Raw genomic sequence first — 25,609 nt, forward strand, 5'->3', positions numbered from 1 at the left:
TGATTTAAGAAAAGTGGCATCTGTTTCACAAAAGCAGGCCCCCTACTTAAAAGAAACAAAAATATAAATAAAAATGTTACAGTGAAAAACAAGGTTTTTACCTAAGCAGGGACCTTAACAAAACAGTGAAAACTGCACAATATTCTTTAGTTTATGATATACAAAGCACAGAAAATAAGTCAGCTTGAGAAAACAATCTTATTTCCTTGAAATGGTTAATAGAAATAAGCAACATCAGACATGCTTTTATAAAGGCAACAGCACTCTTTATTTCCGCTGAAGGAAAAAAAAATCTTATACCTCACAACTTGTCAAGAGCGCAATGCAAGGCTAATTCCCTTTTATGCAGCTGTGAAAGTCACAGTAATTCTCTTTTCAAAGAGCGACTCAACAATTCCAACACAGACCACTGCCAATGCGCAAGGAAGCGATGGTCAGCATCCTGCAAATATCAAATAAACTACTTAGGGATACAAGCCATACCTTTTTAAACAAATATGGTGCAGATATACCTGTTCTAGTGTACACAGAAGGAATTTTAGTCATTTGCTATGTAAAACAATGGATTACTGGTTTAAAATAGAGTTCCAGGTTACCAACCATCTCACTGGTTATGATCAAGTCTATTTTATAGTGATTTTACACTGGTTAATAGTTGGCCACACAGAACTGCCCTGTTTTGCCCAAGTAACAAGTGCAGGATTAGATAGCAATATTAGACCGTATGTACTTTAGACATTTTTTAGACCATAGGTTCTTTACACTTCTGCCAGCCGTGACTGAAAAATATTGCTCACGTTTGACTACAGTAAGGCTTTCCTGTGGATGTACATTGTGTACTTGTGGAGTGCACTTTAGAGTCACAGCATAAATACTGTAAACACTGACAGAAGTGCAGACAAAACAGCTACAAATATATAGTATGACTAAAGACCTGAGGAAAGCTGGTTAAAATATACTTTTGAATTGTTACAATACCATTTTTTTTTAAATGAGTGTACTTGTATTGGCTTGTTTTAAAATCAATAAAAAGATTCAGATAAAAAAATATATGTATTCACATGAAGGATGAACATTTGAATTTTAAAAAGCAATACACGCATTTCCCTTTCAGATGACAGAATTATTAAAACTTATTTTCCATTAAGTGTACATTAAAATTCCACCTGATTTTTTTTTGTTTAGCACCCACACGCAGGCACTCACGCATGCACATACGCACACAGAATCATCTCAAGAAGCACCTGTATCTACTAGTTATTTTCTTGCTGCCCTCTGACTATGTGAACTAGCTGGTTTTGAATCACTACAGAAACTGCTACTTTAATAGACAGATGGTCCCCATTTAGGATCTAAAATGTTACTGGCTTGTTTTGTCCTTTTTCAGAAAGCACTAGTTTAATCTTGAGCTTGGATTAGCTGTTCAAGTATAAAATTATCCCTCTTAAGCATGAGCATGTGATAAAATCTCGGTAACTAGAGAGGAAATATCCTTAGTCGTGTATAAACAAACCTAAGAGAAAACGTCTGTCAGCATGATACACTGTCAGCATGAAAAACTATTGTATGCATGTATGTGTGTGTACATATATAGATAGATAGATATCCAAGTAACAACTGGAAGAAGCACAGTCAATGGCTTTGAATTATTCAGAAATGACTAAGCAGATGACTATTTCTTTGGTAAGTAATGAAGAAGCTTCCCTCCTCAACTCCCCACAGATCATGTTGTCAGACTTGATGGCAATCCTACATCCTGATGCTAAGCAAAACTTCCATCTGCTCTTCAATAAATGTGTTTATGTAAAACTTTTCTTTCAAAGCTAAGACTGCATGGCTGGGGAGCCAAATGCAGAATCTCATGTTCTGAAACTCCCCCCATATGTAAGCACTGCACAATCTGCAAGAGAGTCTTTTTGTAGATAGCGCTCCAGCCCGCAAATCAAGGTGGAAAACCACAGCAGAGGTTCTGAACCATGTTTTTTGCTAACGATGACAATTAAGAAGGCAGGTGAAGTGTTTACTTTAGTAATCCAGGAGTAGTCCTCAGGTTGATAGCTATAAAAGCTTTCAATTTCACACTTTGGTCATCCTTATTTCAGGAGATCACTACGGAGTTATTTTTCCACAAGAGAAAGCTGTAGAACTTGCTGAAGCTCTGCGTCTTCCTCTTCTCGACGTTGCCTCTCCCGCTCCTCCTGCTCTCGGACTGACAACTCCATAGCAAGCTGCAAGTCTTTTTCAAAACTGGAAGGCTCACTAGGAGTGCTGCAGTGTGAATTACCTGAGCTTGTTAGAAAGCTCTCCTGCAGTGCCCTGAAGAAAGAAAAACAGCTTCAAGAAACAAGAGGCACAGATTCTATATCACTTCTTCTGCAATAATCCTCCTCAGCAACTGTTCTCCAATTGCAAATTTGAATCCCTTTCCTAAAGGGAAGAAAGCAGTTCTCAAGATAAGAGAGCAATGTGTTCTAACGGCCATAAAGTTCCCAAGATAAAACCTGCTCTTTGAAGGTTCCTCAGAATCTTTTATACACACTAACAGTTAAATTTTCAGTGGGCTTCTGAAAGGATTCTCACCTTGTTTAAAGGTGCCATCATTCCCATGCACACAAAGCACCAGGAGGACACAGTTATTTGTGTGCACAAACATTTCTTTGTGCGTAGCTACAGGATGACCCCACAGAATATTCTCAAGGGTCCATCAAGTATGTTGCCAAACTGGCAAGGATTACATAATGATCTTGAAATTAAGTAAGAGCTACCCTGAAGTGTTCAGTATCTAATAAACATTAAACTTACAGAGACCAAATTCACAGTTCTAAGAATTGTGCTTATTTTGTTGAGCAAAGAATCTCAGTTACATGCATCTTTCAGTCCTACAGCTGAGCGAAAGGGTCATGTTATATAAACCAGGGAGGCCTAATTGGAGGTTCTTATTTCTTGAAACAAAAACTATAAGAACAACAGGAAAAATAGGCCTCAAGTTCTGTGCATCTATACCTGGACAAGGAAAAAAAAAAAAAAAAAAAAAAAGCACAATTCCTTCATGCTACTGTTGGAAGTATTTTTGCTTCATCACAGCATGGCTTGACATGGAAGAAAAAAAGTTACCTCTGATACTGTAAATTGAAGTCCTGTGAATATGCAACTGCTCCATTGGAATGCATTCCCATTTCCTAGAAACAGTGAGGGGGGAAAATTCCACAGCAGTTAGCAGACTTGCAATGCAACTCAGTGAAAAGTAACTCTTAATTCACGCACTATTTTTTTTTTAATTTATTACTGTATTTTTCTCCTTTGAGGTTCTTAGGAAAAATAAGTCCTACATAACTTTTTTCCCCACACATTGGTGCAATTTAGAGGTGCAACTATCTCTCCGTAGTCCTTGCAAAACTTAGATCTGCACTGAGTGGATTACAACACACTTACTTTATTTCCACTGGATTCCAACAAACTCTGCTGAATAGCAAATTGCATAATCTCATTATCTTCATCCTGCACATGTATGTTCCTACCATCATCTTGGACATGGTAAGATTTAGGGATCTCAAACACTGACTGGTCAACCTCAAAAGTACCACCTGCAGAAGTCAAATATAGTTACAAATGTGACAGTGTATTTTTACGATTGTTGCTCAGAAAATTCTGATGAATGTTTACACACGATTAGCTCCAAAAATTTTGATAAGCCACCTGACTGCACATACCCAGAGGCTTTGAAAGACTTATATGGCAACCAACACAGCAGCAGGAAAGAACACGGTCTTTAGGATGCTGACAGGTTGCACAACTAAAGTCAACGTGCAGCAGAGAGCAAAGGTGGCTGAACTCTTGACAAAAAGAAAAGCAAGGTTTGAAAACAAATACTGGAGTGTCTCAGACTTCAGTGAGGATATTCCTAATGACTGGGTGTGTAACAGCTCATAGGACAGAGTATGACTGGATACATGCAGTCACAAACATCTAGCTTGAACGTAATTCCCTGTCTCCTGGGAAGGCATGCAGACTGATCTGTCACAGCACTTTAACATTGCACTTCCCAAAGCAGTAGCTTTCTCACTAGCAGCAGCACTATGATCTAATGTACCAGAATTTAGACCCTAAAACACTTTGTAAAGCTTGCTAGAGCTCAGCTTAGTCATCTGAGCAGGCTCTGAAGGGGCAGAATGGGTTGATAAGACCAATATCACACACTCCATATCAGCTATTTCATGCATTGCAGCTTCCTCTCCTCTGTGAATTTTGCATTCTCTGTAGTTAACCTGTCTCTTTCTTTGGTGGATTCCACTGACAAATATAAAAAGATGCAGCCACTGCATCTTTCCACTCCTTACCTGATGACTCACACTGTGCACCTCCGCTGATTTGTGATGATGGTTTGTCAGCTGTCCTGCAGCCATTAACATTTTCAAATGTAATTCGGGCATTCAGCACATGAAATAAGGGAATTTCTATAGGAAAGAGTACAAGATTTCTATAAAAAAAGAGAAGTCTGTCATTCACTTCCACACTTGCAGCCACATCAAACCTGTACAGGTTTATTGAATACATTTCACCATCCCATAACCACAAAGCAAACTGCAACCCACTTCAAGAAGTTGCACTTGGTCAGTCTCACTACTTCTAATTCTTCTCAGATTTTAACATAAGATTTTAATAATCTAAGACATTGGAGACAAAAGGAAAAGGCTAGCAAACAGTTAGTTCTTACTGAAACAATGTTGTCTTTAAAATTACATCACTCTGCTGGTCCTTCCGAATTTGCATTTAATGATCCCAAGCACACAAGATAATGTATATCTTGGTTCTCACTTCTAGAGATGGTCAAGATGACATTTACAAAAACTTTGTTAGCTTTTTGTTCCAGTTTTTAAACTAATGTGCTGCAAACATCAGTAGAATGGAAATGAAGATGTTAAAATAAAAAATGCTAAACATTACCAATTTTGACAGGAAATCCTGGTGGAAATTCCAAAGTGATGAAATCCCTAAGTCTAGCAAAATGAGCACTAGTTCTGGCCATCAGATCAATGATTGGAGTGACTTGTTCCATAAGAGACAAAGGAAACTCTTCACTCATCCACAAGGTTGCTTTAAATCTGTAAGATCAAGTTGCATAAAAGCATTTTAAGTTTACAGTTTTGGAACAGATACAAAGCAAAATACACAGCATTGTCCCCTGCTTCATACATCTCAAAGACACAGAAGAGTTATTCCACTGAGAAACTGAATTGCATTCTGGTCAGATTAAAGGCAATGTATAAGAGAAGTTATTAAAACCTTACAATAGGTAAGGGTAGGATTTCTAGAAAGTTACAGCACCACTCCAACTGTTTTTGTTCACTTAGTAGAAGAAGAATTAGAGTATGACTGAATAGTTCAAGATACCTCTTTTGATTCATTTTTTTTTTTTTTTAGAAAAAGCAGGGGAATTTCATCAGATATTTGTACAAAATTGTTTTCTAAAGATTAGACGATTGGGAGAAGACAAATTTGAAAGATACCAGAACAGGAAACAGTTAAGAACATTTCTCACTTCTGTGTTCTAATGGTGACTTCTTTTGGTCTTCCTATGTCTCTATCTTTCAATTCGAACTCTGGGTCAAAATATTCCTCCAGAGTAATAGCAGTAGGATTGTTAATTGTGGCATACTCTGTTGTTAGATCCTACAAGAAAAAAAAAAAAAAAATCAAAAAAGTACAGAATGAATAGGCAGTGGCTACTACAAGAAACTAAGTTACCTCTTGTGAAGTAACTTCACCTCTGTTTTAGTCACCAGCCATACATACATACATACACACACATTTAAAAGTCAGACCCAAACAAGTACTTTCTACCCAGGTTAAAAATCTCCAAGCATTTTAGGGACAACAGAATATATTTCAAAGCCCACTTACTATGTGCCAATTAAAGACTTCAAAGCTGGAAACTGACCAGAAATGCGCACACAAGCTACAACACTTCTAGGCTCCCAACCCTTTACGAAAGCCAAAACTCTGACAGGGCATTTTAAACAAAAAGCTCTAGATCCATGTTAACATCTACAACGCTATCTTGATACAGAGACAGCAGTTGGCAAATCTACTGTCTACTGTACTTAATATATACAGATTCAAGGGAGTCTTTTCTGAAGCAATATTGCAATGATTATCAACACGCATTTCAGAACAGCCAAGGATGCAACTTTTCTGAGTTGCTGGAGATCAGCATGCTACTGTGTCATTTCTGTCTCTTGTTAGTGTAGTGATCATCAGACAAATGACACCGTCTCCCAACCAAGGCTTCTGCCGGTCTGTGGCTCTTTGCCTGTGGACATTTCTTCCCAAATTATGGTTGGATACCACCAAGAACTGTGCTTGCTCAGATTTACCTCCACTGCTAATACCCAACTCTCACTTTGCTAATGTATTATGCTCTTTTCATGGGAACCTTCAGAAGGAAGCAACTGCTACTCATAAAGGAACAGCTGAGGGTTAAGAACAAAAAAAACATCCTCAGGGAAAATTTAAGCCTCAATATAAGAATTGCTGTGGAACTGAAGAAACAGGAAACAAGTTCTCACACAACTTCTATTGACACAGATCTCTACACTGTACTGACCTGTTATGAAAACAGCAAAGACACTCACCTGAGCACCATACTCATGCTCCACTGTACCCAGAAAGGATTCCAGGGGGTTCCTGTCAGCTTCAGACAATAGGAGAGAAAAAAAAAAAAAGTTATTATTGAATAGCACTAGAATTCGCGTACGTACCAGTCTAACAAGCAAAGCTTCTAACCCAAATTAAAGGAGGCAGCTCACATTCAGCAGAGAGCCCGAGTTTCCCCTAAGCTTTGCCAGAAAAGACCAGGACCAAAAGGTGACAGAATAAAATGGGTACAAGACACAGAACAGAGGAAAAAGTTTTCAGTGATTTCTATCATCAAATAACTTTATTTTTCACAGTGCCCTCCTCCTGGGCCCCAAGGTAGATCAACAAAGGGCAGGTTACCATGCAAGGTTACTGCCTGCTCTCCCTTTACTCTAATTTAAATACTACAAAGAATTAGGGAACTAAAAACAAACAAAAAGCCCAAACAAGCAAAACCCACATGAATCTTGTAGTCATGGCAAAAAGTGAAGTAAAGGCACAAATATATTCCAAAACAGGAAACAGAGATGGTGAAAGCATGGAAAGAAGTGCAGACTTTTAAAGCTTTCAATAGTTTTGAAGGGCTTCTCTTTCCTCCAGATACAGCCAGGATAAACAATGGCTCATTCATATGGTAGGAGTCAAGTAATAAGCCACCTCAGTTGCAAAATGTGAAGCTAAAGCAGGGCAAGATCAAAGTATTTCATTTTATCTGCCTAGTACTTCTGCAGCCACACAGAGAAGGTATCAGAGAGGTCCTACTTAATTCCATCTATCCTATAGGAAAATTACCTTTATATCTTTTCTTCTCCTCTTCTGTTAAATGTTCTGTTCGGATTTTTGTGACTACATTCACATTGTTTGCAGTGTACACCTAAAAAAAAAGAAAAGAAAGGAAAAAAAACCACAAGTACAACACAGGTTAAAAGATAGCCTGCTCTTTAGAGGTAGTAAAAGACCATGAACACAAATCTAAAACAAGACAGGATTAAGTAGTATTGATCTCCTCATGACAAACATCTTAATCTTAAACATATCAGTAATCAACAAGAAACACTGCACTTCAATGATTTTTCTATTCACTTTGAAACAACAGAAATTCTATATGCTGTTTTCTTGACAGTCCTGTGCTAAGGCTGAAACTGCATGGCCATCTGCTGGGCACACTGATAAAATAAGAAAACCTACAAATCCTATGACCAAGTATTTCTAGACAGCATTAATTTTTCAAGCATCTTACATCAAGATAAAAGCAGAGGAGCTTGGCCATAGATTGCAATGGCAACAGAATTCAGCTTTTCAAACAGTTTCCTGGGAAGTAGATTTATGCACTTTTAAATAGACTTTTGTTTTTCTTCAATCTGAACCAGCTTCAAAACTAGACAAGCATTTCCTATCTTGCTGAAAAGACACCCCACCTGGGCAGAGATTTTAAGAGAGAGAATGAGGAAGAAAAGTCAGACTATGCTATTTCTAAACAAAAGGTCATTGATGAGATCTTCCAAATGCAATTTACTGGATAGTTTAATTATACAGGAACACTAATGAACCCCAGTGTCCAACTGAACAGTCCTGCAGTCTTATCAGAAAAGCCTTCATATAAGTCTATGAAACTATTCAACATTAGTTTTAATGTTAAATAAAACTACAAAAAGAAGTGCTGTTTACTGCACAAATTCCAAAAACTGGAGTAAACAGAGACTTATTAGGAAAGCTAATTCTTGCAATTCTTAAATTCCTAAAACACTAAGGCTGTAAAAGCCATCTTCAAAAATTCTTCCAAAAAAGTGAGACAGAAAACAGAAAAACACTGTCATATGGAACCAATCAAAGCCACCGCCTGGCTCATCAGCAGGGTCAGAGTCCTTAGTTTACCAGCAGTCTTTTATTACTTGAATTGATGATGTAACTCATGGCAGCAGGAGGCCATCCTTTTCCTGCAGTCCTGTCACCTGTGAGAGCTCAAGGCACTGTATCAATGGGCTCCTCATCTTCTAAACAGTGAAAGAATGCCAACACTCGAGAATGAGTTCAACTCTAGTTTTTGGATAGAAGTGAGCTCTACTGGTTATGCTGAACCTTTTGTCCCTCTTCTCCCGAAGTGCTTTGATTCCTCCTCTCCCCGAGAGCCCCTGCTGACATTCTTACACACAGGCACCATCACTCCCACAAGGCTGGCACCACTGAAGTTCCTCGCTCCTGCCCAATTTTGCTGGCAAAACAAGAAAGCTCTCAGAGGAAACTCTAGAACCTGAGATATTCAGGAAATAAAGGCATAACACAATCACACTTTACTTAGCTATAAGACTTCTTAGTTGTACAGAACAGATTTTACCTTTGCTTCATAACCATTTACACCTTCTGCTTTCTCTGTCCTCCATACCCAGAATCCAGATGTGGTTCTGACAAAAAGTGAACACCACAAGCGTCTATACATTGCATTTCTACACAGTCCCCAGCCCATTTTTCTAAAACAGCTTTGAGCAAACAATAGCTTATTTGATTAGCAACCCCAGACAAAAGCACAAGCCAATCTGTCCCCACACACGCATACCAAGAGAGGGCTGAGGAGGCCATGCTGCTTCTGTTCTTATTCAGTCCATGGCCAAAGCGCAGAGGCTCAGTGAGAGATTTTAGGTTGGGATTTGGATACCTGAGCCACAGAGGAGGAGAACCTAAAAACTTACTGAATTATTTTGTCCGACAGCCTGGCCAGAGCAGCTTTAAACATACACAGTTTAATTTCAAAAGTAACTTGTCACTGAAATTTGGGGAAGCGGTCGATGGGATCATTTGTCTAGGAAACCCTGGGTCAAGTTTCTGAATGTATAGATGCTGCCGTTACTGAACCTCACAGGGACTAAGTTTTGGAAGCTTTGAAGAGTGCTTAAATATTCTGGAGAAAAATGATGGAATTATACATCTCACTTTGAAAGCACGTCTTGTTTACAATATGATCTAATCATAGGGGTGTTTTACTGTGTTTCAGAACACTTGAAAAGGAGCTTAATCAAAGGTGCTGAAACAAGCCTTTTTACTAAGCTGACAGATACCTAGATTAAACAAGTGTAATAAACAAGGAGGATGCATACAGCAGAAAGTACCATGGGAAGAGATACTATACAAGCATTTTTAATAAAAGTATTAATGTGAGATTTGATTTATTTAGCTAACATAAAACCTGTGAATTCCCTTGTGGGATCCTCAACACCCAGCTACAATCTATCCATTAGTTTTGACACTATATATACAGATTTGGGTGAACTACATACTCATAACAAGAGAGGTTGCCACTGACCCCACTAATACCACGATCCAAAAGCTTCAAGCAAATCAGTTCAACTGGAAACTTTTTGCCAAGCAACAGCAGTAAGCTCACCAAGCAAAGTTTCTTTAACTAATTGCATGTGAAGTTTAAAGTAATTTCAGACATGACCATACAACTTTTTATTAACAGGGCTTTTGAGAGTTTGTCTTTAACGCTTAATTGCAAGTATGATCGACCATAATCTTGCAGAGTCCATTTATTATGAGAAACTTCATATCTTACCTTTCAAAAGCAATATTTTTTGTATCAAGGCACGTATTAATAATTGGAGATGTAAGGCGTCTTTCCACATCTTTTCTTTTTGGTGTCATAGATCCCAATGTCAAACGCTTCATGTGTTGGGAAATCTCAAAACGCTCCGTTGTAACAAACTTATCATCATGATTGATCTCAATTAGCTCTGCCCAGCCTCCAGTATCTGTTGGAATGATATATCTCATCATCTGCAAACTTACCAATAGCATTCGAGAAGGAAAAAATGAACAGCGTATATACACACTATACGAAAATGAGGCTGGAAGTTAATTCACTGTATTTTGTAGTCAGCTGAGATAGTTTCAGATCCATCTCCAAATCAGGGTGTTTTTTTTTGCGGGGGGGGGGGGGAATTTTGGATGAGGGCAGAATAGAAAGGGAAATAGTAAAGAAGTGAATGAAGTCAAATTTTAGCCTTATTCCTGTATTTTGACCCCAGGTTTCCTCAAACCAAAGAAATCAAGCCCTTATGTTAAACCCCAAAACAGTGACTCTATGGGTCATGAAAGATACATAGAAAATTTTTGTTGAAAGGTAAGTACGCATTGTCAACAGGTCTTCTCGAGTAGAACTGGCATTTCTCCTTGTGGCTTACAATGTACTTGGTGATCAATGGTTCAGACATGCTAAAATATTTACCTTCTCCTTTGAAAATTAAACTACGTCTTCCTCTCTCCCAGCTCATATTTTCAAAACCCAATAATGTGATATCCACTCGTAGCTTGGCACCACTTTTCCAGATGCGGCAGACATCACTTGGACACACTCTAGAAACAAGTGGGACTATAAAAGAGAAAAAAAATATAAAATATCCTAAGACTAAGTGCACAGAAAGTCTGAACTCAACCAGAAGCTATATTCCTGGTATAGGAATTGCTCAATAAAGTACTACAATCATTATTCCAAAGGAGGCGATATTGATCCTCTTTACCTTTAAGAATGATGAACTTAGGGACTAGAAACACTGATTTTATTTTAAAGAGGAACATGAAAAGGAATAAGACATTTGTCTGGACTAAGAGATGTGAAACGAGATAAAACCAGTTCTCCTAGCAGTTTAATAGTTAACTGTTTGGAAAATGAAGCCAGCTGTAAGGCCCAGCATTTTTTCATTTAAAAGTAGAGCAGGGGTTTCTAGAGTAGTCTGTGCATCAATATATGAGGCATGTATCGCTGTCTTAGTCACCTTATACCCAGAGATAGGTAAACAAAGCCCTGAGGAAAGTCTCCAACAACTCTGATAACAGTTGCAGTTTCCATTAAAAGAAAAGAACAACTTATGCAACCAAAAAACAAGAGGTTAAATCAAATCTTCAAAGCTCTGAATATTTTGAGAGGTGAAGATACATATACCGGGGGCAAGCAAGGAAGATTCTAATAAGCATATTTCTCTGCCCATCTTTTGTGACAGTTGTACATGAGCAGGTCATTCTGTCTACCACTTAGAGGAAACAACGATCAAGATACTTACCCCAGCTAGTAAATTCCCATTTCATTTCCACATAAAAGTCAGGAGTCTGAAAGAAGAAAATACTTTGTGAAACAAATAGCTTTAACCTAACATTCAGTATAGCATTTCTCATATATGTTTCAGATTAAAAAAAAAAAAAAAAAAAGCAGAACTTGAGACATGACAAACGAACCTTAAAACAATGAAATTGAAACCAAGAGATATAAAAGACATTGGCCTACCACGGCTGCTTTCTAGTGAGCTATTCTTCACTTTTTTACTATAAAAGCAGTAACAGCTTCAAGATTCAGCCGCTAACGCCGCAGTTCATAACCAAGCATTTTAAAATAGTCAAGGAAAAATCTCCATCATCTCCCACAGGTCTATGGGACATACAAATTGAAATGAAGAACAAAATCACCCAACTTCAGATCAGCTGGGTTCTAATCTCTGTTCATCTGGTTTCAGTTTGCTTAACTGAAGTACTTTGAACCTCTTGCCCCAGACTGTAATTCTGATTCAACTAAATAATTACCTCGTTAATCTTTTGGAGTAATTCAGGAACTCCTCCAAGCATCATAGATGTTTGCTGATAGTCCCGATGCTGCAAAATCATATGTACCATCTCTGGATCTCCTGTACTGACAGCCTCATGTAAGACTGAAAGAAATCAAGACAAAAGCTGGTTTTAGTTTGCTTTTCCAACAAAATACACAATATAAAAAGCAGTCAAAAATACAACATTTACAAATGAAAAATATTAACATACAGTTTTTTTTCCTCAAGTTATCTTTACCTGTCCATCCCTGCGCGTTTTCTTTGGTTACATCTGCCTTGTGTTGAAGAAGGACTTCAGCAGATTCTATATAACCCAAGGAAACAGCAAGGTGCAACAAGGTCCGGCCTCGTGGATCACGTTGATCGACATCCTGTTGAGCATCCAAGACAGAAATAATACTACAGTTGTTCTATCAAATGCAGTTAATCAGAGTGCACTGAGAAGAGTTCATATAAACAAAGCTTGTCAGTAATAACGTAAAAGGAGTGAGTATTCCCATATATCAGTTTGTGACACCTAGTCAACTCAGCTTTCGTAACACTACTGTATTGCCCTTCTGCACTCCTTACAGTGCAATCTTACTTCCCTACTGAAATAAAAGAGAAGCAGAACAGGGCCCATAAATCTAACAGGATAAGAACAGATATCACTGTAAAACCTTACAGGAAAAGAAATGAGAAGTATCAACAACAACTCAGACATTATTTCCCCTTCTGTCTCCCTTCAGAAACAGTCTCTTTCAGGAGAAGACAGGAGTTCTATTCTTTGTGTTTTGCACCATGACAGTCAACAGCCTGAGAGACCACTAGAGGGTAGAACGGTATTATATGGCATATCAAATCAAAAAGAAAAAGAAAAAGCAACAGGCCATACGACACTCATTTTGTATAGCACTTTTTGAGAGTATGGAAGCAAATGGTAATTTACAAAGCATCCGCTTGACTGACACACACAGCACAATGAAGAGTGAGTGCATTATACAAGTCACAAAAAAAAAAAAAGAAAAAAAGAAAGGTAACTACACAGGCATAAATATCCAAAACATGCAAGCACAACATACTCATACCTTACATATTTTTCACTATTAGCTTAGAGATTTGAAACAGAAGAGCATCTATAACTAAAGGAAAAGGGGAAAGTCAGTAGCAGAATAAGAAAGGAAAGTTATTATGCAAGTTAACCCAGTTATCTGACAGCATCAGGTTTGAAAGATCACACATAGAGTTGGGAAAGCTTCATTGAATGCATTCTCTTTTCACTTCTGTGGTCAAATACTAATTAATTTACTTCCCCACTTCCTACAGCTCCAATGTCTACCACACTGACAGGTAATGGACTCAAAAAATCCCTCCCAATTTTCTTTGATGTTGTTAACAGGTAACCATACATTCTACTCATCATTTGCCACACCAAGTGCAGCTGGCAAGTTTCTTTTGATTCTCTCACCCACCCCTTCAAAAGCAAGAAGCTTATCCCAAGGAAGCAGGAGGCAGCCTATCTTTGGAATACTTAAAAAAAAAAGTTATTTAAAAGCAGATAAAGGAAATGAGAGACAAACATATTCCATCTTAACATGTTGCTCATTTCCTTACAATGAGGAACGTTTTGAGGTAGGAGGCAGCACTTCACAGGTGTAGGTGCTAACCAAAATGCAGTCTTAGACTAACAAAAAGCAGAATTATCCCTGTTTAATTACAAACTGTCAAGGATGAGAACATTATTGAAATAGAAATAAATACACAGAAACAACATGTCACTAAAATTAAGGATTTTGTTAAATAGGGACTAAGATTACATGAATTTGATAACTAGTAGCTGCATTCCAAAGATTCATCTAAAAAGAACAGGAGCATGCTCTGAGCAAGCATTAGTAAATTGTGGTGTACTGTTAGAACTGCAAATGCTAATCGCTAGTTAGGATGTGGCACAGCTGATCTTCAGATCTTGTGGTGTTAGCCATAACGTAATTAATACGCTCTGCTTCTGCAAACTGTACTCCATACTGATGAATGCCAGAGTTTTCCCATAACATCGCAGCAAATAGGGTGTTTGCTACAGATTTTCAGACCATTTCCTTACGTCATTACCATTTCTCCTTTGGTTGTTCCCAGAGAGGGCTGGCTTTGTGTTTTTCTACTCTACAGCATGAAACAATGATCCATTTTTTAACAGAGATGCTGAAAACATTCCAGCAAGTATAAAACTGCTGCCCCTGCAGTCCTGGACAGCAAAGAAACCATAAAAACTGCTCGTCCTCCGCAAGATAGTGGCCAGTTTAATCTTTGGCAGCAGCAGCCACCTTTGCTGCATGTTGATTTCCCACTAAGGTAAGCAGCATTTATAGCTTTTCTGGCACAGAAAATGTCAACGTTCATCATATCTGCTCTTTCTGTTCTGTTTCCATCAGTCCCCATACTTTCTATAGAGCTATTCTGAAAATCACATTGAATGCTTTGAGCACAGTTTTACAGATAAGAACTTTAAGTTAAAAAAAATACCTTATATAACAAAAAGTTTATCTCTACATTTTCTGATAGCGCTCCCTCAACCACAGTTAACTAGCTAAAGAAAAAGGAGGATAACTATCTAGCAAACAGACCTGGGTGCACAAACAGGGTTACTTCTCCCCAGAAGGGTGGTAAGTAAGGTCCATTAAGCCCTGTATGATACCACAGGGTCTTCAGGGCCACCAAGCCTGAAAGACTCCACTGACGGGTCGCCGGTTAGACGTCCGGGTTACCTTATCTTGCAGCTCCTCGTCCAGCCGCCTGTAGTCATTATTCCAGACCAGGACGTGCAGGGGAAACTTGCTGCTGGCCCTGCCAGGGGAACTCATCACGCCACACGCCTGCAGGAGCGCAGGGGAAGCGGGGTGCCTGCCCTCACTGCTTCCCCCTCTCTTTATTTTGGGGGCCCCAAACTCCTCTCGCCCTCGAGCTTCTTGTCACCCCGACACCCATCTTCTGCGGGGGGAGGAGATCTCGCAGACTCCCCAGGCCACGACCCCCTGCGGACCCTTCGCTCCACCCTGAGGGGTGCCCCCTGCCCCCCCCAGCCCCACACGCCTAGGGGTGCTCCTGCCCCCCCCCAGCCCCACTCCCAGGGGTGCCCCCTGCTCCTGCCCCCTTCAGCCCCCCACACCCAGGGCCCCCCCCAACTACAAACACCTAGGGTGGCCCCCCTGCCCCACTCCCCTCACGCCTAGGGCTGCCCCCCTGCTCCTGCCCCCCCCAGCCCCACACACCCAGGGCTGCCCCCTGCTCCTGCCCCCCCCCAGCCCCACACCCCCAGGCCTGTCCCCTGCCCCTGCCCCCCGAGCCCCACACGCCCGGGGCCCCCCCCCGCCGCCGCGCGCGGCCCCCGCGGCCTCACCCCCGCCCCCTCTCTCTTCCTTCCTTCCTCTCCAGGGCAGCGGCCGGTGCGGGGGGGCTCCCCCTCGGCGCTCCTCCGTTCTGCCGCCACCGGCGAGCTCAGGGGAAGAGGAAGTCGCTGCCGCCCGCTCCTCCCCCCGCCCCGGGCGGGCAGATGGAACGTCCCACCCGCGAGCTCGTCCCATCGCCCTCCGCGCGGGGGGGCGGCGGCGCGGGGCTAGGTGGGACGCGGCGCCCGGCGCGCCCTGCGCCCCCCCCCCCGCCCGCACCACGCGTTAGTTTCGCCCGCCAGCCCTGCCGTCCAAAGGGGCGGGAACGGCCGCCCTGTCGCTGCTATCGTGCGTGAGGGCGGCTGTCGGCACTGACGGCTCTGGGCGCCATCTTGCGCCAGGGCAGCTCTCCACGGCCGCCATGTCGGGTGAGGGCAGGGGTTTCCGGAGAGCAGCCCCTTCCGCCAGTCCTGCTACCGCCGCCGCGGTGCCCACCGCTTGGGACCACACTTTTAAAACCTCGCCTTTTCTCCTGGGTCCGCGTCTGGGTTTGTTATGAGCTTCCCGCGCGGGGAGAGTCAGCGAGGCCCACAGGGCCGCCTACAGAACGGTCTCCGCGGAAGCGCGACCACCGCTGAATGCGAGGCAGCACGGCCTGAGGCGGCCAGTGGGCAGCTCCTGCCAGGGACAAGCATGCCGGCAGCGCCGCGCGCATGGCCTCGTCCCACCCGCCTGCCGCTTTTATGCCAGGAGTGAACATGGCGGCTTAGGGCCGCCGCCGCCAGCCGCCTTCTTCCACTTGCGGAGCGCTGCCCGGCGCTGGCGTACGCTGCTTGGTGAATCGCGCCGCGGGCGGAGCGGGCGGCGCTGCCGTGCGCCTGCGCGCTGCGGGCTCGGCTCGGCTCGGCGGGGGCTGCTGGCGGGGACCCGTTGGAGCGGCAGGAAGCGCCCGGTGCCGCCGCGCCATGTCGAAGCGGCTGCGGAGCAGCGAGGTCTGCGCCGACTGCAGCGCCCAGGGTAGGCACTGGCGGCGGAGCGGGGAGGGGGGGGCGCAGGGACCCCCGCGCCCGGCCAGCCCATCCCCCCTCGCCTCAGCCCGGGCGGCGGCGCCTCCCGGCCCCGGGGCGCCGTGGGCAGGTGGCGGCCGTGAGGGGTCGCGGCGGCTCCTGTCAGCGCGGGCCGCCCCCGGGGCGCCGCTCCCCGGGGCCGGTTGTGGGGGCGGGCCGCGGCCCCGGGCCTCCCCTCACGGCCGGGGCCGGGGCGGGGGGCGCGGGCAGCCCCGCGGGCTCCGCCGCTTTGGGCCCCCGTCAGCGCTTCGGCCTCTTCCCGACGGGCCCATTTAAACCGCAGCGACGTCGCACGTACCGTATGTGTCTCACCGTAACGCTTAAAATTGCAGCGTTAAAGGTGGTGGTTTCATCTCGCCTGCTCCTTCAGGTGCTCGCGAACAGGTCTGTGCCTCACCCTGGTGCGTTGATTTTGAGTGCGAAGAGGAAGGGTCAGGTCTTACAGGAATTTGCAGGAAAAGTGGGCACCAGCTATTTATGATCAACTTTCCAACTCCTCAGCTTAGAGAAGGACACAGGATTTAGCTAAAGAAATCTTGCAGTCGTGGAGCGAAGGGACGGGAGGAGTGCGTGTGCTGGAGATGTGGCATGGAAAGGGGGCAGTGGCCGTTCGCGAGGGGCCTTGCGAGGATGGATGTGCCACCAGTTATTTTAAGGGTCTTGGAGGTGTTAACTTTGGATGTTAAAAGAAAGACTCCCTGGACTCTATAACTGTAGCTATCCCTAACTTCTAAAGAAAGGCTCTCCTAAAATGTCTAGCGTAGGCTTGGATTGCAAGTTTTTGTGGAGCAGTATATGTTCTGGATGCTGAAACGCGCATTATCTGCCTGGATAAGACTTCTGGGCAGAAAAAGAGGGTGCACCTAAGAAATCTTGAGCATGTTGTAGCTCAGGGGGCTTGAACTCTTAAATAAAAAAAAAATGTAGTTTGGAACCTTATTGAAAAAATCATGTTTTTAAAGTCAGCTGTATCTCATTCTCTGATTCTTTGTAGTTCTGCTGTTCTTGTATTTAAAACCATCCATTACACTTTTCTAAGGAGTTGACCGTGTTTCTTGTCTTCTCAGATACATGTAATTTTTTTATTTTTATTATTTATGTCTTGTGCTGGTTCTTTCAATATGATCGCTTATGTATAAGCTGAATTAAAACACTTTAATGCAGATAAAATTTGAATAGTCAGAAGGTATGACATGGGGGAGGGGATAACAACCTTTGTAAAGTGGGACTTAAAACAACAACAAAACCCCCAAACTCCAAACATACACTTTCCTAGTCTGTTGAAGTACATTTTGAATTTGTTTTAATCATCAGTGTTACAGCTTGCTTTATTGTGTTTCTATTTGTTAGCCTTGACAAGTTTTTTGGTGAAGTTTACGCAATGTGTCAGAAACACTATCGTGGCAATCTTGTAAGCTGGACCTCCTTTATTTTATCATTTCATGACATAATAGCATTGTCAGATACTTATCTGATCTTGGTGGAAAAAAATCTACTAGCTTATTCATGTAAATGAAGGAGTCTTAACTTAATCATCTCTCAACAAATACATACAAAAAACCCCCAAAAGAAAAAAACGCCCAAAACAAAGCCTTCTTTTACTTAAACCAGACAGAAGTTGGCAGGATGGTGTTCAGGAGCTGCTACGCGTGCAACTATGTCGGCAGATGTGGGGGTCCGTAACCTTTTAACCCAGATCAGCTGTAGCAAGTACAGGATGTCTGACTGCTGTAATAATTAGTACTTACCTCTTGAACTTCATCAACGTATACTTTGTCTCTATAGCTAAGTATGAATCGTTTTCTTCTACGTGACGTGATTTTTATGTGCTTTGCTAGAACATTTCCTATTCTCAGGCATGAGTTCACTTTTCAAGCTTACAGTGTCAGGCTTCTCTTGATCACACACTTCCTGTTTTGAATTACTCTGCCATGTTTCTGAAAACATGTTAACCTATCTTTCTAGCTTTTCTCCTGTTGTATCTTGGTATCAGCTTTAGCTTATTTTGATCATATCTATAATTGGATTTCTTTTAAAAATGATTCAGATAAATTGATGGAGATTCCAGTACAGACACTTTAAATTAAAACTGAACTATCAATTTTACCACAGCCTGACATGTCTCTTTGTCTTCAGACTGTCTAATGCCATATTCTTTTCCCATCCCCACCTGTTCCTTGAGTACAGATAAATCGTGCTAAGGCAGGTATGAATTGAATTGAGATCCCACAAATCTTTGTACTATTTAATTAAAAAAAAAAGAAAAAAACTTGCAGAAAATAGGTTGTACATCTAAGCTTCCCACACCTCTTTTGATCAGTCTATTCTCTAGCATGCACGTGGTCAAATCCACTATCTTCATTGTCATTCAGGCCTTCAAACTGGGGCCTCAGGTGCTAATCTATCCTCTCTCTGGTCTCTCTACACTTAGTAGCAGCTAAGAGCATTCTCTTGGCCCATTGTGCTGAACTTTCCAGGTCTCTTGCAGAGTCTGCCTGCCGGCTTTCCTCTTTTTTACTGTTGTCTTTTTTGCATCATAACATCCACGCTTCCAGTGATGCCAGTTTTTGACAGATTCTACACAAACATCTGGACTTGTTCATCTGTATGATTAAAGTAGAATGTGCACCCTGAAATTACAAATAAGGCCTCTGCTTTTCTTTTCAGAGGAATTTTAAAGCCCCATTTCTGCTATGAAATGGCCAAATCAACAGTGGTTTACTTTTATCAAGGCTAAGTGGCAATTGCTGGGAGCCAGTTCAGTTACGTACTGAGGGAGATGTAAAGAAAAAAAAGTGCTAATGACTGTTAGCCAAAACAGGGAGAAGGGTTCAGCAACAGCCTGTAACTGTAATGACTGAAACGACAGACTTAGTGGCTTTCAGAAGAATCCTGTTAGTTTGTGAATGAGTATATGATAAGGTTGCCTCTGGTAAAAAGGGACTCGACTCATTAGTCTGGAAGATTGCCTCTGGTCTTTGGTTCTTAGGTTGGAGTTAATGCATCTCATTTCATTGTTATTTTTTTTCTTTCTTAGAAGTAAAAGTTGTTAAAATAATGGAATGATTTAATAAGGAGGTTATGTGCTTACTATTACTTTGTTTTTTGACTTAGATTAGATATTTTCCCAAAGCATACACTTTCATCTGGCTCTGGGCTATGTGATAGTTATCAGCTGTGAAGAGAGGCTCCTTTCCCTCACGGGCCACGGTTTGAACAGGTTTGCCTACCTTGCATTCAGCACACACATAGCATGAGCTCTGCTTAAAAACCACAACAGTGATCAGATTTTGTGTTTCAGGGATTCGGTCAATTTATTGCATGGGTCAGAGATGTGTGGGGGTTTTTTGTTTTTTTTGTTAAATGATGCACAATTGCTCAGGTGTATTTGGATATGATGCAGACGATCTCTCATTAGATATCCAGCTTGAGTTATACTCATTATTTAGCCTCAACCTGATCTCTGGATTTGGAATTAGGCAGAATTTTCCAAATTAAGAGAGATCTTAGATGCTTTTTCTTTCCCCTAGGATGTGCTAGACCCTAAAGATCTGTCTTGCTACTCAGATTCTTGCTATTACAGGGTCCTTGGCACATTTAGTCTCTTGTGTCACTGAGAGAAAGCTGGAGTTCCTTCCCCTGAGGACAGAACTAAAGGCAATGGAGGGACCTCAGTTTAATGTCCTGTTTTGCACGTCCTCAGTTTCAGTTTGATATAACATACCTACTTGTTTTTTTCTCTTTTTTTGACATTTGAAGTTATAATAGCTAATATCTATTATTTACTGTCTTTCTCTCTGTGGAGAAGGACCTGGGAGTCCTGGTGGACAAGTTGACCATGAGCCAGCAATGTGCCCTTGTGTCCAAGAAGGCTGGTGGTATCCTGGGGTGCATCCTAATGAGTGTTGCCAGCAGGTCGAGTGAGGTTATCCCCCCCCCCTCTACTCAGCCCTCATGAGGCCACATCTGGAGTACCACGTCCAATTCTGGGCTCCCCAGTACAAGAGAGACGTGGAACCACTAGAGAGAGTCCAGCGTAGGGCTACGAAGATGGTTAGGAGACTGCAGCATTTCTCTTATGAGGAAAGGCTGAGAGAGCTGGGCCTGTTCAGCCTGGAGAAGAGAAGACTGAGAAGATCTTATCAATGTGTATGAGCATCTGAAGGGAGGGTGTCAAGAGGATGGGGCCAGACTTTCCAGTGGTGCCCAGCGACAGGGCAAGAGGCAACGGGCACAAGCTGAAACACAGGCAGTTCCATCTGAATATGAGGAAAAACTTCTTTACTGTGAGGGGGACAGAGCACTGGAACAGGTTGCCCAGAGATGCCGTGCAGTCTCCTTCTCTGGAGATATTCAAAACCTGTCTGGACGCAATCCTGTGCAACGTGCTCTAGGTGACCCTGCTTGAGCAGGGAGGTTGGACTAGATGATCTCCAGAGGTCCCTTCCAACCTCAACCATTCTGCGATTCTGTGATTACTACTGCTACTACCTTCTATCAGTTGTCATATTGGCTTGTTTATAGATGGCTTCAATTTGCACTGCAGCTACCTGGGAAAGAGACTACTTTTCAGCAAAAATACAGGATCCAGTTGGAGCTGATTGAGTTAATTTGCTTGACAAATTATGATTTTTACTGGATCTTTAACTTGACATATATGTATCTTGTTCTCTTCTTTACTAGGAAACTCTCGTGTGTTTTTTTTTTTTATTATTTACATTAATGGTCTAATTGGAAAACATTTTAATAATGTGGAATTTAATACTTTGGTAGTATCTGAAAAAGCATAATTATAGACTGATTTTTTTCAAAAAAGTAGGTATGTATCATTATTCTCAATTCATTCACAACCCTCCCTCCCACATTAGTAAAACTATTATTACAGATACTTCTGTTGAACTCCACTGAATGGTATACAAGCACTTCAAAAAGGTGATAAATCTAGTGTCTCATTACACCTACAAAGGAAAGTATTATCCCAATTTTACAACTGCAAAGTGTGTGTGTGTGTGGGGGGGGGGGGGGTGTCAGAGTTTCCACAGCAGGTCTCCTGACAGTCCTAGGGCTCCTAAGTCCCTGCTGAGTTCAAGGACTGTTACTTCCCAAGCATCCTGAAGCCTAGCAAGGTTTTAACATTTCCAAACTCATATAATGGCTAAGCATTAAAGCTAAGGATAGGATCCAGGGCTCCTAACTTTAGACTCTGTGTTCATAATATAAGATCATCTGTGTTGCCTTCTATGTTAAAAGTGTATTTAATTCTTTTTCAGATCCTTGCTGGGCATCTATAAACAGGGGAATTCTGATCTGTGATGAGTGCTGTAGTGTTCATCGAAGTTTGGGGCGTCATATCTCTCAAGTGAGACATCTCAAGCATACACCATGGCCACCAACGTTGCTGCAGGTAAAGAGTAAATGTTTGACTTCCTTCATTAAATCTATATTCTTCTACAGTTTTTACAGAATTTAAATTACTAAACTTTTATTTGGAGCAGGGTGGTCCTTTTAACCTTTTTTTTTAAAAAAAAAAAAAAGTTTTATTTCTCTTGTTTTGCCATGGTCGGTCACCAAGATCAGAATTGTCTATGAATTTTTAATTTGATACCTTTGATTTGGAAGGTCACCTTCAATTTGTCTGTCAGACTTCTGCAATGCGTCTGCTTCAACATAAATTTTCAATATACAGTGGGCTGTTCTTTTTAGTAGGGCTGCTGTTGGTGAAGAGTGGAGAATTTAAGGAGGTTCCTCTGACATTCCACCCAAGAACATACTAGGCATGGTTCTGATATCCCAGTAGGCTGTAGACGCTGGCACACAGAACATGAATCTCTCTGTGTCTGCTTGCTGTCCACTTGGAAATTACAGCTATTCGATAAGTCCATCTATGCAGCCAGCAGTAAAAGTGCTTTACTGCCCTTTTGTGTACATTTTGGATTTCAGATGGTTGAAACACTGTATAATAATGGTGCTAACTCCATATGGGAACATTCTTTGCTGGACCCTGCATCTGTCATGAGTGGAAGGCGCAAAGCTAATCCACAGGATAAAGTACAGTAAGTGGAAAAATTACAGAATTTTTCTTATTGTAGAAGCATGATTATTTTATTCAGCAGTGACAAACATAGCAATATATATATGGGAACCTAAGTTTGCTTTGTTTCTGGAAGAGAACAAAAGGAATGAACTAGTTATTTGTTCAATTTATTTATTTATTTATTTATTTATTTATTAAGACTTCTAATTCTTATGCCACATGTGCTTCACTACCCAAGGATACTAGTGTGATTGAATGTTAAGCAGTTGATAAAAAAAAAAAAAAAAAACTTTTCTGATGCATCAATTTGTCAGAGATTTAGCACTCTGTTTTAATTTTTTTGTTTGTATCTTGATGCTATAGTTTAATAGAATGACTTAAGAGAAGAAGTGCTGAGCACATGCAAGTTAAAGCAAAATGTAAATAAAAATAGTGTTCAGAACTACTCAGGAGATAAACCTTTAATTGGGACTATTCAAAATAATTAATTTTAGAGCTGAATCGATTCTTTTACTTTAATGATTTGTATGTTTGTTTTATATCTCTGTGAGTGCATATACATATATTTTTCACTAGATTGTTTTATGATATGTATATCTCATTTGATTGGAACATAGACTTCAGTGGTTTGGGTATAATTTTTCTTGGTGTTTGTCTATCACGTTAGGAACAGTAGATACCATCCTCTTGTCTCTAGTTTCATTCAGAGACTGGAGAAGGAAAGTAGGGCTACATGTTCTTTTGGTTTCTGATTAGCTTTTCAGTTGTACACTAAATAATGAAATTGGCTAAGTAGCTAAAATAAAATAATTTAGTTGGTTGTACTGAAATGCGTATTTTTTTCCTGCCTCTATAGAAGAGACTGTTGGTGTCAAAACCTGGCTTAGGACTTTAATATAGCTATTTCTAGTTACTAAATTAGTTCATTATTTACTTTATTTAAGACTTCAGCAGTGAATATGCTGCTTCATTTTAAAATGTAAATAATTGAATATAGTACCTATAGATCTTAAGTTGTCATTATTTTAAATTCAAAGTTTACTTCTAAGAAAAATACAGTGCATTCTAGAGTCTGTGTTTTGACATTTAATGAAAGTGTGCTAAGTACAGTTATAAAAACTGCATTGAGTCACCTTTTTAATGAAAACATTTCTCTAGTTTTGCTACTAGTAACATGCAAAAATCTAATGCAATGTTTATTTTCTCTAGGAAAAACAAAAATTGACATGTGTATTAACATTTTGAAAGCAGTAATATTTATTTTCTTTCACTTTTGTTGCTTTTCTTTCTCTTTACAGTCCCAACAAAGCAGAATTCATTAGAGCTAAATATCAAATGCTGGCATTTGTTCATCGCTTGCCATGTCGTGATGATGACAGTGTTACTGCCAAAGATCTTAGTAAGGTAAGTTATTGTTTGTTGGTTGGTTTTTTTTTCTTGCAGTCTGCAGAGGCTACAGCGTGTATCTAACAGAACGCTGAAATCTGATCAAATTAGTTGTTTTTGACTTACTAGCGAGATAACTATTGCTGCTTTTCTGCACTGTTATGTAAACAGATACAGCTCAATTTCAACTTGAAGCAGCTTTCTTTTCAGTAGTATATATGGTTATTGGATGGTTGAGAGGCACAGAGTTAGGTTAACTTGGAGAAAAACATTGGCACAAAAAGGATATAGTAAGAATTGTTTTATACCTGCTTCTAAAAGCATGTTTGAAAAAACAAGTGCTGAAACAAAATTATTGCCATTGTATTAACTACAATCCTGCTTGTTTTTCAGCAACTGCATTCCAGTGTAAGGACAGGGAATCTGGAGACATGTTTGAGATTACTGTCCTTAGGAGCTCAAGCCAACTTCTTTCATCCTGTATGAACACTTTTTTCATTATTTTGATATTTGATCAATTATTACAGTTTGTAATATTTATGCTGGTTTCAGCTGCTACACGTTATAGTTCGATCTTATATTCAGACTTGTTGATTATGTAGAGTGATGTGCTTTTTCTTAATAACTTGTAGGAGAAAGGAAACACCCCTCTTCATGTTGCCGCTAAGGCAGGACAGATTTTACAAGCAGAGTTATTAGCAGTTTATGGTGCTGATCCCGGTACGCAAGATTCCAATGGAAAAACTCCAGTTGACTATGCAAGGTAGAAGGCTCTGGCGTCTGTGATGTTTTTGTATACTAACTGATGTTCGTAAATCACATAATGAACCTGCTTAGTTATGTTTTTCAGTCCTGATACTAATTTGACCATTAAATACCAATGAGTACTTTTTCCAGAAAGAGCAAATATATAAAGAGCATAAATATGCATTTCTTCATTTCACAGCCTGAATGCCTGAGACAGCAGTTGGGATCCTGATGAAATTAGCTGTGCTAAGCTAGGAGCTCCCAGAAAACCAATCCAGGAAAAAGTTTCTGTGAGTTTAGCAGGTTGAATAGTCTCCAGGAGCATAGATAAGTTGTAGGAAATGGCTAGGACCACACAGACAAGCGAGGGAGTACGGTGTGGAACCAGGCCTTTTAGTGGCAGCGAACTGTTAGATAGGCTCATCCAGTCTTAAACTGCATTCCCAGAAAACCCTTCCTTTAGAAAGGCTCTAAGCTTCCCAAGAGCAGACAACAGTCATGTAAAGGGAGATCAAATATGAACAGCTCTTGCTGATCGTTTGGGCAGCAATGAGGCAGAGCAAGATTTGCAGCACAGAACCAACATGTTTAAGACTTTTTTTGTGTTTATATGCTAAATTGGACCCTACTTATCAAGCAGAAGTTGCATATTTGGATAAATAAAACATTCCTATTGCTTGGATTGCTTTTGAATGTAGGCTATACATGGATTATGAAGACTGAATATGTTTTTTTTTTTTTGTTACAGAGTGCAATATACCTGAGTTTTTTGTATTACTATTGATC

At 41.0% G+C, this 25,609-nt stretch overlaps 2 protein-coding genes across 7 annotated transcripts in view; one reads left to right on the plus strand and one right to left on the minus strand.

Annotated features, from left to right (window-relative positions):
• Positions 1-244: 244 nt before the first annotated feature.
• Positions 245-15,761, minus strand: ANKRD13A (ankyrin repeat domain 13A). 2 transcript variants are annotated; one of them, XM_026114649.2, is made up of 16 exons: positions 15,601-15,761; positions 14,969-15,076; positions 12,466-12,598; positions 12,205-12,329; positions 11,691-11,736; positions 10,859-11,002; positions 10,187-10,382; positions 8,972-9,038; positions 7,429-7,510; positions 6,633-6,691; positions 5,540-5,670; positions 4,945-5,102; positions 4,338-4,454; positions 3,433-3,584; positions 3,115-3,179; positions 245-2,316 (listed from the first exon to the last, which is right to left on the minus strand). In XM_026114649.2, the coding sequence occupies exons 2-16, from the start codon at positions 15,062-15,064 to the stop codon at positions 2,118-2,120; spliced, it is 1,770 nt and encodes a 589-aa protein (XP_025970434.1). In that variant the 5' UTR covers positions 15,065-15,076; positions 15,601-15,761; the 3' UTR covers positions 245-2,117. The 2 variants fall into 2 exon arrangements, with proteins under 2 accessions (XP_025970434.1, XP_064377946.1); XM_064521876.1 differs by having other exon boundaries at positions 14,969-15,047; positions 15,601-15,697.
• Positions 15,762-15,896: 135 nt separating this feature from the next.
• Positions 15,897-25,609, plus strand: part of GIT2 (GIT ArfGAP 2) — a 35,975-nt gene continuing 26,262 nt past the window's right edge. For all 5 annotated transcript variants that reach the window (XM_026114460.2, XM_026114463.2, XM_064521874.1 and 2 more), the window contains exons 1-6: positions 15,897-16,606; positions 21,927-22,060; positions 22,597-22,709; positions 23,989-24,094; positions 24,470-24,556; positions 24,709-24,839. In XM_026114460.2, the coding sequence (XP_025970245.1) occupies positions 16,555-16,606; positions 21,927-22,060; positions 22,597-22,709; positions 23,989-24,094; positions 24,470-24,556; positions 24,709-24,839 (623 nt within the window). In that variant the 5' untranslated portion in view covers positions 15,897-16,554. The remainder of the gene's footprint in view (positions 16,607-21,926; positions 22,061-22,596; positions 22,710-23,988; positions 24,095-24,469; positions 24,557-24,708; positions 24,840-25,609) is intronic.

This window comes from Dromaius novaehollandiae, chromosome 17 (genome assembly GCF_036370855.1).
Source record: "Dromaius novaehollandiae isolate bDroNov1 chromosome 17, bDroNov1.hap1, whole genome shotgun sequence".
Lineage (NCBI taxonomy): Eukaryota > Metazoa > Chordata > Aves > Casuariiformes > Dromaiidae > Dromaius > Dromaius novaehollandiae.

Bases quoted from the DNA above. Each gene is read 5' to 3' on its own strand.
- ANKRD13A (XM_026114649.2), bottom strand. From the start codon at position 15,064: ATGAGTTCCCCTGGCAGGGCCAGCAGCAAGTTTCCCCTGCACGTCCTG. The intron at 6,692-7,428 runs GTAATTTTCCTA...TATTGTCTGAAG, and splicing joins GGAGAAGAAAAGATATAAAG to CTGACAGGAACCCCCTGGAA. The intron at 3,585-4,337 runs GTAAGGAGTGGA...TGACTTCTGCAG, and splicing joins TGCACAGTGTGAGTCATCAG to GTGGTACTTTTGAGGTTGAC.